This window comes from Nomascus leucogenys, chromosome 20, assembly GCF_006542625.1.
Source record: "Nomascus leucogenys isolate Asia chromosome 20, Asia_NLE_v1, whole genome shotgun sequence".
NCBI lineage: Eukaryota > Metazoa > Chordata > Mammalia > Primates > Hylobatidae > Nomascus > Nomascus leucogenys.
In genome coordinates this window covers 21,804,569-21,824,532 of record NC_044400.1, presented here as the reverse complement: position 1 = coordinate 21,824,532, position 19,964 = coordinate 21,804,569, and the positions used below count along the sequence as shown (strand labels likewise).

The 19,964-nt window shown below is 35.3% G+C and overlaps 1 protein-coding gene across 1 annotated transcript in view; it reads right to left on the bottom strand.

Annotated features, from left to right (window-relative positions):
• Positions 1 to 1,507: 1,507 nt before the first annotated feature.
• The window catches only part of DPP10 (dipeptidyl peptidase like 10), a 731,390-nt gene continuing 712,933 nt past the window's right edge, over positions 1,508 to 19,964 (bottom strand). Inside the window, exons 22-26 of the mRNA XM_003275193.3 lie at positions 8,856 to 8,955; positions 8,548 to 8,606; positions 8,367 to 8,439; positions 3,987 to 4,060; positions 1,508 to 2,611 (exon numbers count right to left, since the gene is read on the bottom strand). Of these exons, the coding sequence (XP_003275241.1) occupies positions 2,477 to 2,611; positions 3,987 to 4,060; positions 8,367 to 8,439; positions 8,548 to 8,606; positions 8,856 to 8,955 (441 nt within the window). The 3' untranslated portion in view covers positions 1,508 to 2,476. The remainder of the gene's footprint in view (positions 2,612 to 3,986; positions 4,061 to 8,366; positions 8,440 to 8,547; positions 8,607 to 8,855; positions 8,956 to 19,964) is intronic.

Genomic DNA, 19,964 nt, shown 5'->3' with positions numbered 1-19,964 from the left:
TTCAAAAGAGTTTCAAGAGGTTGTTTATCTCTGTGGATGATTTAATATTGCTTACCTGTTTTATTATAGAATTCAATATATTGATTTTTTTTCTTTAACATTAAGGGAATAATAACACTTGGAAAGCATGCTATTGGAGTCCTAGGAAACTCTAGCAATGCATAAATATGTATGAAATAGTGGGATTATGACCAAGGGTACCTGTATAAAGGGGAAAATCCAATAACATGATTCCTTTAATAATTGCTGACTGTGTGTTGGTTAGCATTTCCTTTACTGAAAACGACCCTGTCATTAAAACTCAAAGAATCGCAGGGATTAAAATTTTCTACCTTCTTGCTAAGCAATATGCTTTCACTTGAGGTCTCTTTAGCGTTTAAGGGGAAAATGGGTTCCAGACAAATGTCTTTCACATTAGAAACTGTATTAAATTAATTGAAAAATAGATAAACATTGATAATAATAATAAAACAAGAGAAATGATGACAGTAAAAGGCAAATACTTTTTAAATGATACTCAAATAGACATTCAATAAAACCACATCTTTCAGACAACATAATCATTTGCATCATAAAAAACTCTAGTGGTTCAAATTTAAAATATTGATTAAAAAGCTTCAGTTGGATTTCAAATTAGCCTAAAAAGAAATTTCCCTCTTAATAAAATAGGCAAAACTTTCCTTTTAAAATTACAACTTATTTTGTTAAAAAAATGTGTTTACTATTCTTGAAAAAGACCTAAAATGGGTCTTTCAGAAGAGAAAGCCTTCCCTATTTTAAATTGAACCCAATGGAGCATGGAAGACACAATTCCAAAGCATCCAGGGAAAAAGTTGAATACCCAATCCGTGATTCACATGTCCAGAATTTGGGGTTGATCCTTCAACAGAACAGGAGGGTGACTGAGTGATTCCTTGATATTTTAAAGTTTCCTCCTGATGACATAAGTTGTGATAATTCAGTCTGTCCTAAAGACTTTTTTAAAACCACAAAAATGCAGTATCCTGCCTAGATTTATCTGAACTTCTAAGCTTATTACAGACTTTTAGATATCTTCTGGAAGATCCCTTAAGTGAAGTGAGAAGATACTCTGACTTTAGTCACCAAAGTTAATGTTCTCATCACTTAAATTGACTTCATACAGTCAGGTTTATTTTATGCTCTCAGTTACTTACTACTGCAAGTCAACACAGCACAGGAATTGATGTATTTTGTGCCTTCAATTCAAAGTAAATAGCAGACACTGCTGTCTGTGAACTTTCTGGCAAATGAATAAAAAATATTTCGTTTCTAATTCTCACCAGAAAGATTGAAATTTAACAGTAACAGATGAATTGGGCAGGCATGGAATACTAAATAGAAACTGGCAAATGAAATAATCCAGCTATTTGCTTTTACAATGAAAATGAGAATTGATTCTGCACTGAGAGATAGAAGTAAAAGGACCAAGAGTTTTGAAAAAAGCCTTCTCCACCAAAAGAGCAAAATAGCACTCAGTGGCATTGCATTGTTAACAAAATTTCTTTATCAGAAACTATAATTTAATATTTAAGTATCTAATTTACATGTGACAAGGTATCATATTCAAAAAATTAAATGCAACTAGAAAACTATTAACCACTAAAAACAATACCAAACACAACCCAAACATTTATAGGAAAGCAATAGCTAGAATTTGAATTGGAAAAAAATGTTTCATCATATTTGGCTCATTAAACAAAGCATCCATTATAGCCTGGAAAAGAGCATCTCTTCTAATTCATCAAACGTTTACCCTTTATAGCATGAATAACATTTAAAGATAGTTTCGTTAACTGTATATGCACACGTGTGTATATATATTGTGAGACATACACTCGTGTGTTCATTTAAAGATATTGTATCTACTGATAACTGGCTGAACTTTGGAAGGTGCTGAAATCCACATTTCTATATGTCCTTTGACCCATTTAATAATGTCTTTTTAAAAACAGAAATTACATAAAATACTCTGTTTTTTATTAACTGAATATTTTCTTAAGCATAATAATAGACAATGAAAGAATTGCACTTATTATAAAGGTACAGTAAAGTGTTAGATTGCAGCTCAGCCATGAAAGATCAGGGACTGTAGGACAGATGATAAATTGTGCATTATATGCAAAGATGATGGTGGCCAGTGAAATTAAAATGAGAGCAACTAGTTACAGAACAAACAGGGGGATAACAGAAGAAAACATGCACTACTCCTACTTTAATGCAAAACTAATTTCTCCCAGGAAGCCAACGCTTTGACCTCTCTCATACAAAGAAACGGGTTCTGCACCCCTAGCAACACAGTAGACTTGGACTTGTGTATTCACTGTCTCTGAGCGTGCTGCTCCAGTGACATCTCCATAAGCTGCCCTTAACATTCTGGAGCAACCACACTATTACAGTCTCTGTCAGGTTTCATTGAGCCTCAATATTCCCTTCAGTTCTGTATAAATATGGTCCATTATTCATCTTCTTCTGGTTCCTGTGGTAGCACAGATATTTCTTCCTTCAAACAATCACTGAAGAATTTGAGGATTGTGCTGTAGAGATGATACTTGCTCTTCTCAGATATGTTATGACCTTCGTCTGGGTAGACCTAAGATATTGAGGAGAAAGAAGATTTCAAATTATCCAAGAAGCTATTGTCCCTCGCATTCATTTTCTGAGACCTAATGGCATGGAAACTTTGAATAATAATATCTGACCAAAATCAAACCTAATTCAACTCTAAGTTCTTCATGCTAAACTTTTAAAACAATTGTAATCATGTCAATTAACATTTGGTATTTAAATTAGAATGTGTTGGCCATAAAAGGTAGACTTTTTCATGTTTATGTTGACTGAGATGGACTAACCTTGCCCTCAGCTTGACTAAACTTTGGACAGTTTCTTTTTGACTAAAGGCCCTTGGCCCCTCCTCCCCTTTTTAGGAGTATTTAGTTTAGAAAACTTTCCAGCTCTTTATTTAAAGAGCATTGAATTCAGTCTTTGTCTCTTTTGCAGTAGTTTTTCATAAGGTCTTCCTTGCCTGTTTAACATTGTCTGGTGCAATTATTACTTTGACAATTCCCTTTCCAATGCAAACAAAATTGTTACTGTTTCTAAAATACAAATAAAAAATACAAATATGATCCCATTAATTCCTGAGTACAAAGGTTTAAATGGTGCCTCATTGCCCTTTGAATAAAACTCCATACTCCTCAACATTGCTTATGGAATGACCTGACAATTGTTTATCTGTATATCTTCATATTTCATTATCCTAAACCTGGTAGTTTGTGTTTTAGACAGGTTGAACAACTTTTGGTTCTTCTGAATGGTGAGAAATTTAAATGACTTTACTTTTTCCTTCTATGACTCTTATATCAGACTGGAACCTCCTTGATAGTGTAATGTATGTCTTGTTACCCATAGAGCAGAGTGACCACTGTAATGTCCTTGATAAATATATATTAAATGTATGAATGCACAGATGTAAACGGTAGTGCAAATGGCCTTTTATCCTCTCTTTTCTTGTAATACTTCCCCAAACATTTTTATCCACTATTTATTATGATAATTATAAATTATATTTAAAAATAAATTAATAATAAATTCTCATATTTAATAATAAAGACAAAGGAACAAGACAAAAGGAACAAGAAAAGAAAGGAACAACAAAAGGAAGAAAAGACAAAAGGAACAAGAAGGGAAGTAGAAACTTGTTACTTTTAAAAGAATTCAATATTTGGGATATGAATAAGTCTGAGAGGAAAATGACAATTTAGAAAGGATTGATGCAATTCACTTGCAAAGCATGAGCTCATCCACATTCTTGGTGTAATTAGGAAGAGAGAATATAATCTTTGGTACCTAAAAGACATATTAAAAAATAATAGTAGGGAGAATGGAATAATAGAGAAGCTGGGTTGCGTATCTCACAAGTGAAAAAACACAGCAGGAAAACACATTCTTCTAAGAAAGTAGCTTACCTGCATAGTATAATTCACTCCAGCTTTTATTAGGTGCTTGATTAATTCTGCTGAGTGTTGGAAATGAACTTTTGCTGCAAGAAATCAAATTATGATATCTGAAGAAACACATTGCTTGTATCAGAACTTTTTCATATTATTTTTCAAAGAGATTCAGGGATTTTTTTCACATATATTGCACATTTAAAAGACTTGTATCTGGCCGGGCGCGGTGGCTCACGCCTGTAATCTCAGCACTTTGGGAGGCCGAGGTGGGCAGATCACAAGGTGAGGAGATCGAGACCATCCTGGGTAACACGGTGAAATCCCGTCTCCACTAAAAAATATAAAAAATTAGCCAGTGTGGTGGCGGGCACCTGTAGTCCCAGCTGCTCGAGAGGCTGAGGCAGGAGAATGGCGTGAACCCGGGAAGGGGGAGCTTGCAGTGAGCGGAGATCACGCCAATACACTCCAGCCTGGGCGACAGAGCGAGACTCTGTCTCACAAAAAAACAACAACGACAGAAAAAACTTATATCTGGCTTTAGGTAGAAAGCTGGTAAATATAATGGTAAAACTTTGAGCTTCACTCTATTAAAAAAAAAGCAAAACAGTAGCTACAACTAAGTCCTACTTACTCTACAGAATGGTGTTTATATTTACTTTACTGGATATTATTCATTATTCCTAATGGTACACATATTTTTATAAATTTTAACATGGCAAATGTCTTTTCTGGATATGATACAGGAAACCAGCTATCTATTTCATTTTGAAGATTACTAGGGCACAGTTGCAGTTGGATACTGGCATTCTGCTTTATTACTCCAAATTAGAAAAGAATACCCCATACTGAGAAAATAGAATGCACATCTCATTATACAAGGACTAACTATTTAATATAGAGCATACTGGTTACTCTTGCTTTATCTTCCTTCTGCCGGAATCTAAGATCCAAAATTCTGAAGTAAGCAGCCCAATAGCCCTGGGTTTGGTAGCTATGAAGATTTGGTACAGTCACTCAAATCTCTTTCTGCAGCAGTTGGCTCACATTCTGTCTGGGGTGTTTATTCCTGTAGTTTGGGTATCTTCAAATTTCTATAACTAATGTTTAAGCTGCCTTTTTTTTTTTTTTTTGTTTGAGACGGAGTCTTGCTCTGTCGCCCAGGCTGGAGTGCAGTGGTACAATCTCGGCTCACTGCAACCTCTGCCTCCCGGGTTCAAACGGTTCTCCTGCCTCAGCCTCCTGAGTAGCTGGGATTACAGGCGTGCGTCACCATGCCCAGCTAATTTTTGTACTTCTAGTAGAGACAGGGCTTCACCATGTTTGTCAGCCTGGTCTCAAACTCCTGACCTCGTGAGCTGCCTGCCTTGGTCTCCCAAAGTGCTGGGACTACAGGCGTGAGCCACCGCGCCCAGCCTAAGCTAACATTTTTAATTGTCATTGCAAAACTAGGGCAGCCTTATCAATAGTTTAAGCTTCTTTAATGCTCTAACTCTAGAATGCTGAATAATCAGACCACACAGCAGAGAATGTAAAATGGCAAACAATCATTTAAACCTATTAAAAAACTAGATAGTCAAGATCTTTTTCAACATCTTCCTATGGCACTTAATGGGAAAATGACTTTGTTGTTGCTATATAAGTACAAACTGCTCTATAAATGTAAGCTTCTAGAAATGCCAATTAATAAGGTCAACGACAGAGGTAATGTGATCCCTTATTTCTCTGTATGGGTACAGCTAAAAATAAATGTGCAAAAGGATTTTTCCAATTGGATTTTTTTTCTGCTTAGTTTCTAATGCAAAGAAAGTCCATTGGTATTTGTTGCTATTTGTCTGTTTACTATGGCTAAAAGGGAACATTACAGGTTTGACTGGTCGATTGAATTCATTTTGAAGATAATATTAATAGTAGTGGTGTTACAGTGTCATGACTGAGCACCTATAATTCACCAGGCCCATATGGGTTGTGTGGTGTGTGTATGTGTGTGCCTGTGCATGTGTGTGCCTATGTGTGTGTGTATGCCTATGTGTGTGTGTGTACACCTGTGCATGTGTTTGCCTATGTGTGTGTGTGCTCATACACATTCACAGGTGCATTTCCTCTCAAGTGACCAGGGCTGAACCTCTGCTTGTATTTTATTAGATGGGTGAAGTGCCAGGCCTGTGACTGAGTGAGTCAGATAGAACAATGTGATTTACCTTTATAGCTACAACATATTGACAGAGAAATTTGAAATAGCACTAATATATTAGTCCAGCATGATGGGTAGACATAAAATAATTTAACCTTGAATATAATTTATTCATATGAATAAGGCTTCAGGGTACAGTGAATAAAAGGCTCAGTACATGGATTCGAATCTCCTTCCTACCGATCAATTGTGTCTACTCTTTTAAGGAGGTTATATCATTTCCTAATATTTATTTTCCCAATCTGTTAAATGAAAGTAATAATATTTACTATTCCGTGTTTGCGAGAAGTACAAATAAGATAATATTAAATGCTTTTACCACATTTTCTGACATACAATGAGTACTTAATTGCTATTTATTTTTATTACTGTTGATATATATGTAAGGTCTTAATACCTTAGAACAACATCCAAATGTCCTTCAAAATTTTTATGCTCTTTCATCATGTTTCACCCAACACTGGTACTGTATCATCTACATCTTTCCTTAATAGACTATTAATACTATAATTGCTTTACATTTTCAGAACACTTGCAAAGATAGTACAGAGTTCCTGGATACCCGTCCTCCAGTTTCCCCATTGTTAACATCTTACATTACTATATACTTTGTCACAAATCGACACTAAGACTCATATACTACCATTAACTAAACCCACTTTATTTGGGGCGCACTAGTTTTTCTTATTGGTGTTCTTGTTGTTGTTTTCTTGTGTTCCCTTCCTGTTCCAGGGTTCCATTCAGAATCCCACATTATATTTAGACATTATGTCTTTTAAACTTCCTCTGGTCTATGACAGTTTCTTAGACTTTTTTTTTTTATTACCCCAACAGTTCTGAGGGGTGCTGGCTGGATATCTGATAGAATTTTCCTCATTTGGAGCTTCTTGATGTTTTTCTCATGGTTGGACTGGTGTTATGCATGGGCTTGGAGTACTAAACCATGGAGGTAAAGTGTCATCCCCACTACATCGTATCAAGGGCATTTAATAATAGTAATAACATGACTTGTCACTGTTGATGTGATGTTTGTCAAATTTCTCCACTGTAAAGTTCCTCTTTCTCTCCCTTTCCATATAGTATCCTTGAAGCAAATCATTCAGTGGAACCCACCCTAAAGAGGAAGGAGTTAAGTTCAAGATTTAGGAAATATTGATTCAAGACTTTGACTTTCTTGGCTCACTTGCCAGATGGCCTTGGATAAATGTTTCCTTTTTGAAATTGATTTTTCTCATCCATGAAAGGAGCTATAAATATTCAGCCGTCTGTTGTAAAATATCACAGAGGATAATAAAATATAGATTCTTTGGTCCCTAAGAGTGCCATGTAAATATAAAATGATATTATTTATTACTACTAACATCAATCATATCCACCTCCAAGGTTTAAAGTGATGAAAAAATGAGAGATGGTATGAAAGTGCCTTTTTAAAGTTTTTGTTTTAAGTTCATTTAAGCGGGTAACCTCATTAGAATTTCATGTCAGGGCTTTCATCTTTTTGGTTTCTGTTTTCCAGGTTGGTTTCCATTTTAGGTGTGCTGAGTAACACTGTAACCATAGTCACTAGACAGAAGTACCTTTTTTTTTTTTTTTTTTTTGAGACAGAGTCTCGCTCTATCGCCCAGGCTGGAGTGCAATGGCGCAATCTCGGCTCACTGCAAGCTCCGCCTCCCGGGTTCACGCCATTCTCCTGCCTCAGCCTCTCCGAGTAGCTAGGACTACAGGCGCCCGCCACCACGCCCGGCTAATTTTTGTATTTTTAGTAGAGACGGGGTTTCACCGTGGTCTCGATCTCCTGACCTCGTGATCCGCCCGCCTCGCCTCCAAATGCTGGATACAAGCGTGAGCCACCGCGCCCGGCGTACCTTTTTAAATTAAAATTAAATAAAATCAACTCAGTTCCTCAGTCACACTAAACAGTGTGGACACAAGTGGCCAGTGGCTACTTTTTTAGCAACATTGATAAAGTATTTCCATCATTACAGGGAGTTTGATTGGACAATGCTGCCGTTTGAGGAACAGCCTCCTCTCCTCTTATCTCTGAATTCTTTTTTCCCACCTCCTATCATGTATCTGATTCTTTGTGTGACTCTCTGCTCCCTTCTTCAGAAGGTTTACAGGGCTTCCTGTAAGCAAGTCCTTAGATGTATCCCTTTGTAAAAGGTCACACCCTATCAAACAGCAGCAGCAAGCATAATACTTACTGTCAGCAGTTCCATGAATTATTAATATATCTTCTTCTTTCAAGCCATGAACATTATGTAGCACACTGGCTGCCTATAAAGGAAAATACAAATATCTGTATCTATAGATCTAAATAAACAATTTAACTAATTTTTTAGAACAAAAATACTGCTCTTTCTTTGTTATTTTCAAATTAGCTACCTGGTAAGTGCTTTCTTCCTTAGATGGCATCCCAAGGTATCTTTCAGAGAAAGCGGAGGCTGTGACCCAAGAAAACAGACATTCAAGAACAAACTAAAAACTATTTGACTAGCATATTTTATTAATTTCTTCATTTTACATTTAATTGTCATGCTTTAGTAAAATCAGCTGAATCAAGGAGGAGATTAAACAGCTCAAAACAGGCTCTAATAACATGATAAATGAGCTCAATTGAGTTATTCTAAATTGGGCTTTCGTTTTCTACAAATCAATACATTATATTAGGTCAGTCTGTAGAAAGTACTCACCATACAATTTCAAGTCTGTGATAGGTGCAACCACTGATCCACATTTAAAAAGCTTTTCATCTGATTTTAAGATCATTGACGCAATATAGCCACCATAACCCTGGGGGGGAAAAAGAAAAAAAACATATATATATATATATATCACACACTTACACACACATATTTATATATAACAACTATGCCTGGAGATATTTTTAGCTTTTGATCAATGTTTGGTACTGTACATCATATCAGAATGTCTCAGGTTTGAAAAAAGAAGCCAAAATCATTTTGTACAATTAAGATATTTGAACATTTGTTTAAATTGTTATATAACAGCTATTTTAATAAGCCTTAAGTAAAATATAAAATTAATTACATCACCAAATGTCAAATATTGCTCCATGATTTCATACTATACATCTGGAAATTGCCCCAAGTAACTTGAGGTTAGGGAAATAAAGCACTTATTAAATCACATATAATTTTCCACTAATATATATATTTAATAAAATATTGAAATGATGATTATGTAGAATTAAGAAATAATGAAATTTTGAAACTATCTCACCAAAAATATAGATTGTTTTAATTTCTCATAGAGTTCAGAACATGTCACCCCAAAATAAGGCTGCAATCAGAGTATTTCACCCTAAATATGCCTCTCTGGCTTAGGATTATTTTGAGCTAGATATTTTGAGAAACTGCAGACACAGAAAGAATACTAAAAACAAGGCTAGAAGTTTCCCTTTTGTAAGATAAATTTATGTCTATAAAGGAAATTTATAGACGTTTTCAAGGGTCTCCTTCTCTCCCTCTCTTTCTGCACCAGGAAGAGAATAGCTACATAACCGAAGACTCAATCAATGGAGAAGAAACTGACTTAAGTATGCGTAACAAACTTTGCTTGTGTTTTGCTTTTCCTGGTCATCTTTCTGAACAAAACCTTTCCCACATCCTTATGTGTTTGTTTCAGAGAATGATAGTGTTTGCATCTCAGGTATAAACTATCGCAAGGACAAAAAACCAAACACCACATGTTCTCACTCATAGGTGAGAATTGAACAATGAGAACCCATGGACACAGGAAGGGGAACATCACACTCCGGGGACTGTTGTGGGGTGGGGGGAGGGGGGAGGGACAGCATTAGGAGATATACCTAATGCTAAATGACGAGTTAATGGCTGCAGCACAGCAACGTGGCACATGGATACATATGTAACAAACCTGCACATTGTGCACATGTACCCTAAAACCTAAAGTATAATAATAAAATAATCATTACTGATTAAAAAAAAAAAAGAACCTCACAAAAACACAAAAAAAAGACAATTCTTTGAGATCTACTCTAGAGATCTGCCCATTTTTCTTGTTTCTATCCCATGTACAAAGGAGGTATTTACGTTATTAAGCTTCTGTTTGTTTTTCTCTTGGTGTTTCGTTTTTTTTTTTTTTGACGGAGTCTCGCTCTGTCGCCCAGGCTGGAGTGCAGTGGCGCGATCTCGACTCACTGCAAACTCCGCCCCCTGGGTTCCTGCCATTCTCCTGCCTCAGCCTCCCGAGTAGCTGGGACTACAGGCGCCACCACCATGCCCGGCTAATTTTTTTTTTATTTTTAGTAGAGACAGTGTTTCACCGTGTTAGCCAGGATGGTCTCGATCTCCTGACCTCGTGATCCACCTGCCTCTGCCTCCCAAAGTGCTGGGATTACAGGCGTGAGCCACCGTGCCTGGCTTGTTTTTCTCTTGTTAATCTGCCTTTTGTTACAGGGAATCTTAGCTAAAAACTCATGAAGAGTAAAGGAGAAAATTGTCTTCTCCTCTATATTCCACACAACTAAGTTTTGGAAAGCAATGGGATATAATGAATAATGTTCCCAGATAGATAAGTTAAATTATTGTTTTAGTTTAATTTTGAATACCTTCTTGAAATGTTTTTTAATAAATCAACATGTCCAGTTTTCTTTTGTAGCCCATGATCTGACTAGAAAAGTTCCAGAGGAGGTTTTAATAATTACAGTAACGCTGAAAAAAGGAAATGACCTACGGAGTTATCTGTTTTAGAAATTAATTTTCAACCCTACTCTCAGTAATGTTCTTTATGCTACTGGAAATCAGAACATCTTGGGAGGTATTAAAAAATATTAATTCAGGCCTCAATCTCAGAAATTCTGATGCAGTTTGTTCATGATGAAGTCTACTTTTGAAAGATTTTCAGATGACTCAAGTGTGGTCCAGGTTAGAGTTTTATTGTCATTGTCACTAAACTCTTGAAGTAAGAAATAAAGAATTCCATTTATGTGTATTTGGAGCATCATTTAAAAATTGGTACACAAAAGTTCAAAATGCAGTCATTCATTACTGAACAGACTGAGATAACGTATATTGTTCTGGTACTGGAATATTTAGATAGTACTCAGAAGCTTGAGCAAAGCTTTAACAATTAGTAACTGAAGGAAAGAAAATTATCCTATGTAGATATAAGCCACTTCAAAGTGCCTTTGCTCATTCTCATTGAGACAGACAGTCTTAGGCCAGCAAAATCTGGAAGTAGCCCATTTTAAATTTTCCCTTAGGTAGGTAAATGTATTAACCTACCTAAGAAAGAAAAATAAAAGGGTGGGGTAAGCTATGCAAAGCAAGAAAATAAATAGCTAAAGGCTGAATATCCCTTATCTGAAATGCTTGGAGTCAGAAGTTTCAGATTTTGGATTCTTTTAAAATTTAGGAATATTTACCTATACATTATGTGTTATCTCAGGGATGGAAACTTAAGCCTAAACATGAAATTCATATATGCTTTAATATACCGTATACACGCAGCCTGACAGTAATTGTCTACAATATTTTTAGTAATTTTGTTCATGAAACAGTTTTAATGGCATTTTTGACTGTGACCCATCACATAGGGTCACGTGTAGAATTTTCCATGCGTGGCATTATGTCAGTGCTCAAAACATTTTGGATTTGGAGCATTTCAAATTTCAGATTTTCAGATTAGGTACGTTGAACCTGTATCATAAAGCAAAAGTGGAGACAGCTCTTGAAAGTGTTGTCCCTAGAGGCAGAATTTCCAGTATATTGTTCCTAGTTCTCTGTCGTAAAGATGGGCAAAGGGTGTTGCAGCCAAGAGATTTCAAGTATTTCCCATAGACAAGACTCTTCCCATAGTGAGGAATGCATCACACATCTCAGTTGATGCATGCAACTTTTCTGGTTCTATTAACAATACCATGATGGCCAAGCAAACTTTCAGCTGATTATGATCTGTTTGTTTATATAACCTGAAAACATTGACAGAATAGATGTATATCTGAATAATGAATATTCCCGTCCATAAAAACTTACGTTACATTTCAATAATATATATAAGATGACATTATATGTTTTTGTTGGTTTGTTTTATTTTATTTGTCTCAGTTTCACGTCTCTCATAGCCTGATTATCTCTAGGAATCAAGAATAGTGCCTTCCAAAGGAGGGGTAGATCCCAGAACAATGCTTCTTAACTTGTAAGTTAATTCAGATCACTTGACAGTGTTGTCAGCATACAGATTCAAATTCAGTAGATCTGGGGTGGGACCTAAGATTTTGCATTTTTAATAAACTCTCAGGGGACCTCAATGCTGCTGATCTACATTACATACAACAAGTTATTACTGCATAATTGTATAATAAAGTTGCCTACCGGAAACATCTTCTTAGTTCCAGCCAACCTTCCCTAGATGAGTGAAGCTTTAAAAAAAAAAGTGCCAGTGCACCCCCCCACCGACATTCAATCACAATCTGTGGAGAATGGGCACCTGATGGATCTCCCCATGTGATTCTTCAGTGAAACCAGGATTGTAAATTATTGCTACTATACAAGGAGTTATATTTTACTATTTTTGTAAATATGAAAATTTGGCATTTAATGAAGCCAAATATTTTCTAAGTCTTTATGATAATAAAAGCTGTTGAATAAAATTCTATTTATAGCATTTAAAATTGAACCACAAATGCTTCTTTAATTGATTTTTAAACAAAAATCAACACTGGCAAAAATTAGAATAATTTTATTTTTTTTTAGACATGGTCTCACTCTGTCACCCAGGCTGAAGTATATGGCACGATCTCTGCTCACCGCAACCTCTGCCTCCCAGGCTTAAGCAAACCTCCCACTTTAGCCTCTTGAGTAGCTGGGACCAGAGGTGCATGCCACCATGCCCAGCTAATTTTTGTATTTATTTGTACAGATAGGTTTTGCCACGGTTGCCCAGGCTGGTCTTGAACTCCTGGGCTCAAGTGATCCACTCGCCTTGGCCTCCCAAAGAACTGGGATTACAGGTGTGACCCACCAGCCCCAGCTGAAAATAAATTAAATTTTAATGGCTCGCCTTCCTCTCACCGTTTTATATGTATTTACAGAATGCAATAGTATATCACAAAAGAATTTTTGGAACATTTACTTCAGAAGAGGGCAAAAATAAGATATAAGTTCTAGGTAGATATAAGATCATGCTTTCAACTTTCAAAACAATGCATATCATCAGGTAGATTAAAAAATGGGACTCACCATATTGTCTGTAGTAAATTAGAGGCTACTTTTGATTTAATAAAGATCAAAAACTTCCATCATCAGTGTAGGCTGCTCTGTTTTCATTGTGCATTTTACTGGTCTCCCAGTGATCGGATTTTGCTATTCATTAAAATTGTTTTGTCATTCCCATTTGCCAAGCATTTTAGCATTACTTACAAAAGTTTAACAAGTTTATGTTATTTTTAATTTAGTAAGCCTAAAATATAGGAAGGTTTCCTTAGGATTTTCCTTCTTAAAAGAAATATACCCATGATGTAGGAAACTAAATAGATAGAAGGACTTGGAGAAGCAGAGGTGGAGTCTGCAATGCCATTTACTCAAAATTTATGTTTGCAGTGGCCCCAGGTTTTCAGATCATCTTTAAACGACTTTATGAATACAGTAAAAGGGATACACTGACAGACTGGGATTTTAAAAGAGGTTATTTGGGCCGGGCACGGTGGCTCAAGCCTGTAATCCCAGCACTTTGGGAGGCCGAGGCCAGCAGATCACGAGGTAAGGAGTTGGAGACCAGCCTGGCCAGCATGGTGAAACCCCATCTCTACTAAAAATACAAAAATTAGCCAGGTGTGGTGGCGTAATCCCAGCTACCCAGGAGACTGAGGCAGGAGAATTGCTTGAACCCAGGAGGCAGAGTTTGCAGTGAGCTGAAATCGTGCCACTGCACTCCAGCCTGGGCGACTGAGTAAGACTCCGTCTCAAAATAAATAAATAAATAAATAAAGAGGTGATTTGTGCGAACTTAAACTTGTGTAATTCTTTCTGAACCATTTCACTTGTGGTACACAATGAATTAATTTGAAATAAGGAATTTTATAAATACAAGATAAATTTTATTACACTATATTATTTTGCATTAAAACTATTAATTCGCTTAACATAATCACTCACCTTTTATCACAATACTTATAATCCTGCCTTGAAGCAGAATCTTAATCCTGCCTCAAGGAAGCAGGATCTTAATTCTACAGAAAATGGGTACTGAAGCTTCAAACCTTAGAAGTGACTCAAGCTGGTCTCAAACACTGAGAGGCCCTCCCCCAATTGAAAAGATACGAAACTTTACATAACAAATAATTACCTCCCTAAGTAAAGTTTTAAGAAGGTTTCATATTCGTTTACATTTTTAAATGTTTTATTTTCCCCAGATATCCATAGTTCTTATCTCCTTACATTGCCTTCTCTTAGTTCAAACATGATTTCTTAGTGATACCTTTCCTTATCTCCAATCTAAATTAGCCACGTTAGCTCTAATCCTGGCCTCCTTATTTATCTCTCCTCTTTATTTTTTGGAATCAAACTCTCACCATCTGACATTTTATATATTTCACCAATTATGTTTAGTTTACATGTTTTCCATATAGCTCTCCTCACTGAACTAAATTCAATAAAGCAGGAGATCGAGACCATGGTGAAACCCCGTCTCTACTAAAAATACAAAAAGTTAGCCGGGCATGGTGGCGGGCGCCTGTAGTCCCAGCTACTTGGAGAGGCTGAGGCAGGAGAATGGCGTGAACCCGGGAGGCGGAGCTTGCAGTGAGCCGAGATTGAGCCACTGCACTCCAGCCTGGGCGACAGAGCGAGACTCCGTCTCAAAAAAAAAAAAAAAAAAAAAAAAAAAAGTGCTAGGCACATAGTGCACATTCAGTAATGTTTGTTGGATGAATTAATGTTTTTTTTTTGGCCTGGTAAGCATAGTGATATCAGTTCTAAAAAAAATGTTTATGAGACAATTAAAATTAATTTCAGTTCCTGTGATAATTTTTTTTTTGGCCTGGTAATCACAGTGATATCAGTTCTAAAAAAAAGTTTATAAGACAATTAAACTTAATTTCAGTTCTTGTGGTAATTTTTTGTTTTTTTGAGACAGAGTTTCGCTCTTGTTGCCCAGGCTGGAGTGCAGTGGTGTGAATTGGGCTCACTGCAAACTCCCCCTACTGGGTTCAAGCGATTCTCCTGCTTCAGCCTCCTGAGTAGCTGGGATTACAGGCACTCACCACCACACCCAGCCAATTTTTGTACTTTTTTAGTAGAGACGGGGTTTCACATGTTGGCCAGGCTGCTCTGGAACTCCTGACCTCAGGTGATCCACCCACCTCGGCTTCCCAAAGTGCTGGGATTACAGGCATGAGCCACTGCTCCCAGCTGTGATTAATGTTTTTAAAGAAGCTATGTCAATAAAATTTTGCTTCTAGGAGTTTTGTTTTATATTTAGTACTTACACATAATTCTTAAAAAAATTAAAATTATTATATATTAAATGAGGTTAGGCCCTGAGGATAATTATTCAAACTAAAGTTGCTTAATGTCTTCAATCAAGTCATATCCATAAGTACTAAGTAATAAACCCATGGCCAGCTAAAAGCTACATATGCTATTATCATAACCTTTCCATTATCCCAACAAGCTAGTTAGAAAATAACACTGAGAAAATGACACCATTTACAATAAAAATTAAAACACACAAATAATAAGCAATACTTAGAAATAAAAACAGCAGGAAAGAGATTTGGCATATTTTAAGAAAGCTATAAAATCCTACTAGGATATATAAGAAAAGAAATAAAAGAAATGTACTGTGCATATTGTCTGACTCAGATGAAAGCTACATCTTGTGACTATTTTAATTCTTCTTAAATTATTATAACTGTTGAAACAAATTTTAATTAAAAAATTCCAGTTGAATATTTTGGGAGAATTTGAAAAAAACAAAGATAATAGAATGGGTGAGCCAAGAATATTTTCAAAGAGAGAAGTAAAGAGTGAAAATCTTTTAAAAATATTAAAATGAGTTATAATGAAGCATATTATAATTAAAAGACTGTAAGATTAGCATAAGAACAGAAAGACAGAATTCAACAGAAATAAACTCTGAAATGAATGAGAACTTAATACGTAGTTGGTATCACTGTTAATGATGTTGATTTAGTCAACCAATGGAGCTAGGAAACTGGCTAGCTATTTGAAACTATATAAGTAAATTCTCACCATACATCACAAGTGCTATGCATCTCTCTCATCTCTATTAAACTCAGATAAATAAAGAGAAAATATAATAAATATTAATTTAGCCTTTTGATAGAAACAGGACATCTAAATAATAAAATCACTGGAAGAAATTACCCAAGAAAGCATTTGAGAAGAATTTGCCAAGTTTCAGAACTTCAGTTTTTTGACTCATCATATGCAAATTTTAACAAAATTCGAGAAACTGAGGAAATATTTCAAACAAGTGAAAAAGTGTGAACAGAGACTGCTATCTTTAATATAGCAAAATCTTAGTATGTCAACAGGGAAACAAATATGTATGTTCATATATACCAGAAGTCAAAATAAACTAAGCATGTATAATGGGTAAATGGACAATTCAAAAAGAGACATATAAAATGGTTAATAAATATACAATTTATTTTATTTAAAAGTTTATAATTCTAATGTGATGAAGCAACAGAAATGAGATTTATCCTCCCACATGAAATGACTAAAAATATAGACAAAATATATAAAATAGAAATTTTTAGGACATTGGACATTGACTGATGAAGGACATTGATCCCTGAATGATGAAAAACAAACACATCAATCCTAGGATTGTTACAGCATGCTACCTTGAAGAAAGAAGTTGAGGCATAGCAGAACTATCTGAAATGGAACATACAAAGAAATACGTGCTTTTTAAAAAAAAAACTGAACAGCATATTAGTGAGTCTGGGGAAAACTTCAAGTGGCCCAATCTACACATATTTATAATCCCTGAGAAAGTGGACAACAAAAAGTATTTGAAATAATAATAACTAAAAAATTTCCAAATTTGTTAAAAACACTTAACCTAGATAGTCAAGATATTCAATAAACTGAAGCGTAAGACATATGAAGAAAACTATACCAAGGCATATCACAATTAAATTCATTAAAATTAATCATAAAGAGAAATTATTAAAAGCATCTAGAGAGAAAAGATGCATTGTACACAGAGGAACAAAGTTAAGAATGATGGCATATTCTTATTGAAAAAAATGCAAACCAGAAGGTAGTAAACATCTTTACAGTATAGAATAAGAAATGTCAACCTAAAATTTTTTGTCCAGAAAATAATAAAATATTTAAAAGATTAAAGTGAAATAAAGACACATTAGAGCTGGAAGAATATATTACTTGCACACCTGGACTAAAAGGTAATTTAAAGGACGTTCTTCAAGCAGAACAAAAAGTGAGACTAGGTGGAAATCTGCATCTACACAAAGAAATGATGAACACTGGAATTGGTAGTCAGCTGGGTTAAATATATAAACATTTAAATACTATACTTAAATTTGTTTAAAAATGATTCACATTCAGACCAGGTGCAGTGGCTCATGCCTGTTATTCCAGCACTTTGGGAGGCCGACGCTGGTGGATCACCTGAGGTCAGGAGTTTGAGACCAGCCTGGCCATAACAGTGAAACCCCCATCTCTACTAATAATACAAAAATTAGCTGGGCGTGGTGGCCCACACCTGTAATCCCAGCTACTGGGGAAGCTGAGGCAGGAGAATGGCTTGAACTTGGGAGGTGGAGATTGCAGTGAGCCGAGATCACACCATTGCACTCCAGCCTGGGCAACTGAGTAAAACTCTCTCAAAAAAATAAAATAAAATAAAATAAAAATAAAAATAAAAATAACTGACTTTTAAATGCAAAAATTATAACAATATATTTTGGGATTTATAACGTGTAGCATAAAATGTTTGACAACTATGGCATAAAGGTCAGAAATAGAGAAACAGAAGTATACCACTGTAGAGCTCATATATATATATATATATACACACAGACACACACACACACATACACACACACACACAGTTGCCCTCCTCTGATATATCCCACTTCATATATAGTACATATATATACATATTCATATATATGTACATATATACAGGTACATATATACATGTACATATATACAGGTACATATATACATGTACATATACATGTACATATATACATGTACATATACATGTATATGTATATGTACTTACACATAATTCTTAAAAAAATTAAAATTATTATATATTAAATGAGGTTAGGTCCTGAGGATAATTATTCAAACTAAAGTTGCTTAATGTATATGTATGCATGTATATATATACACATACATGTACATATATATGTACATATATGTATATATGTACATATATACATATATGTACATATATATGTACATGTATGTGTATATATATACATGCACATATATGTATATATACATGTATATATGTACATGTATATATATTATATATGTATGTGTATATTTGTACACATACATATGTACATACATACATAAATACTGGCCTGTTTACAGCTCACTACCTTGAAGAGTGAAGTAAAATAATAATATCACAGGAGGACAACTTTAATATAAAGCACACTAGACAAAATTTTAAAGAAACTAAAAGCAGAAGAAATGGAAGGTGTGTGGCAAGATAATAGACCTTAATGCAACAATAACAATGATCACATTAAAGGTGAAAGAGCTAAATACATTATTTAAAATCTAGAGATTTAATATGCAGAGTCTGTCAGACTGAATAAAAAAGCAAGACCCAACTCTTTGCAGCCTATAAGAAACATACTTTAAATATAAATACGTAATACCTAAATGTAAATACATAAATACATAAAAAGAAAAATAATGGAGTAAGATTTATAACATGTTTACAATAATCAAAAGAAAGATGGAGTGGCTATATTAATATCTGACAGAAAAGATTTCAAAGGAAATAATATAACCAAAAGTAAAGTCGCCCAGGCTGGAATGCAGTGGCATGATCTCTGTAACCTCCACCTCCCAGGTTCAAGCAATTCTCCTGCCTCATCCTTCCAAGTAGCTGGGATTACAGGTGCTTACCACCTGCCCAGCTAATTTTAGTATTTTTAGTAGAGATGGGGTTTTACCACATTGGCCAGGCTGGTCTCGATCTTCTGACCTCAGGTGATCCGGCCACCTAGGCCTCCCAAAGTGCTGGGATTACAGGCATGAGCCACCATGCCCAGCCAAGGTCATTTCTTAACAAGAAAGAGGTCAACTAATCAAGAGCAAATAATGATCCTAAGCATATATGTATCTATACAATAAAAGAGTATGGAAATAAATGAAGCCAAAACTGATAGAACTGAAAGTAGGAAAAGGCAAACAGACAATTACAGCCTTTAAATAAAAATTATAGGAAGTCATTGTTTTGAACTAAGCTACTGCACTCGGCCTCAAAGGAACAGACTAAAAATCAAAATGGAGCCACCCATGCTGAGTTTCCGTGTCACCAAACCCAAACTGAGTTGTTACTTGACCTTCCTAGAAAGCAAGAGTGAGAGGTTAACAGCCTAATTTCCCAAACAGGCCAGTTTCAATCAGCATGATAATGAAGTTTCCTCTGCTTTAATTCTAACAACAAAATGTAACCTCAAGTGACCTGATGTTACCAGTTATTTTTCTACTGTTCCTGCTTTACAAGGAAAGTAACTTTGAAATGAGCAATCTGCTTTTTATTTTTTGTTACTTCTTTCTTTAGTTCTT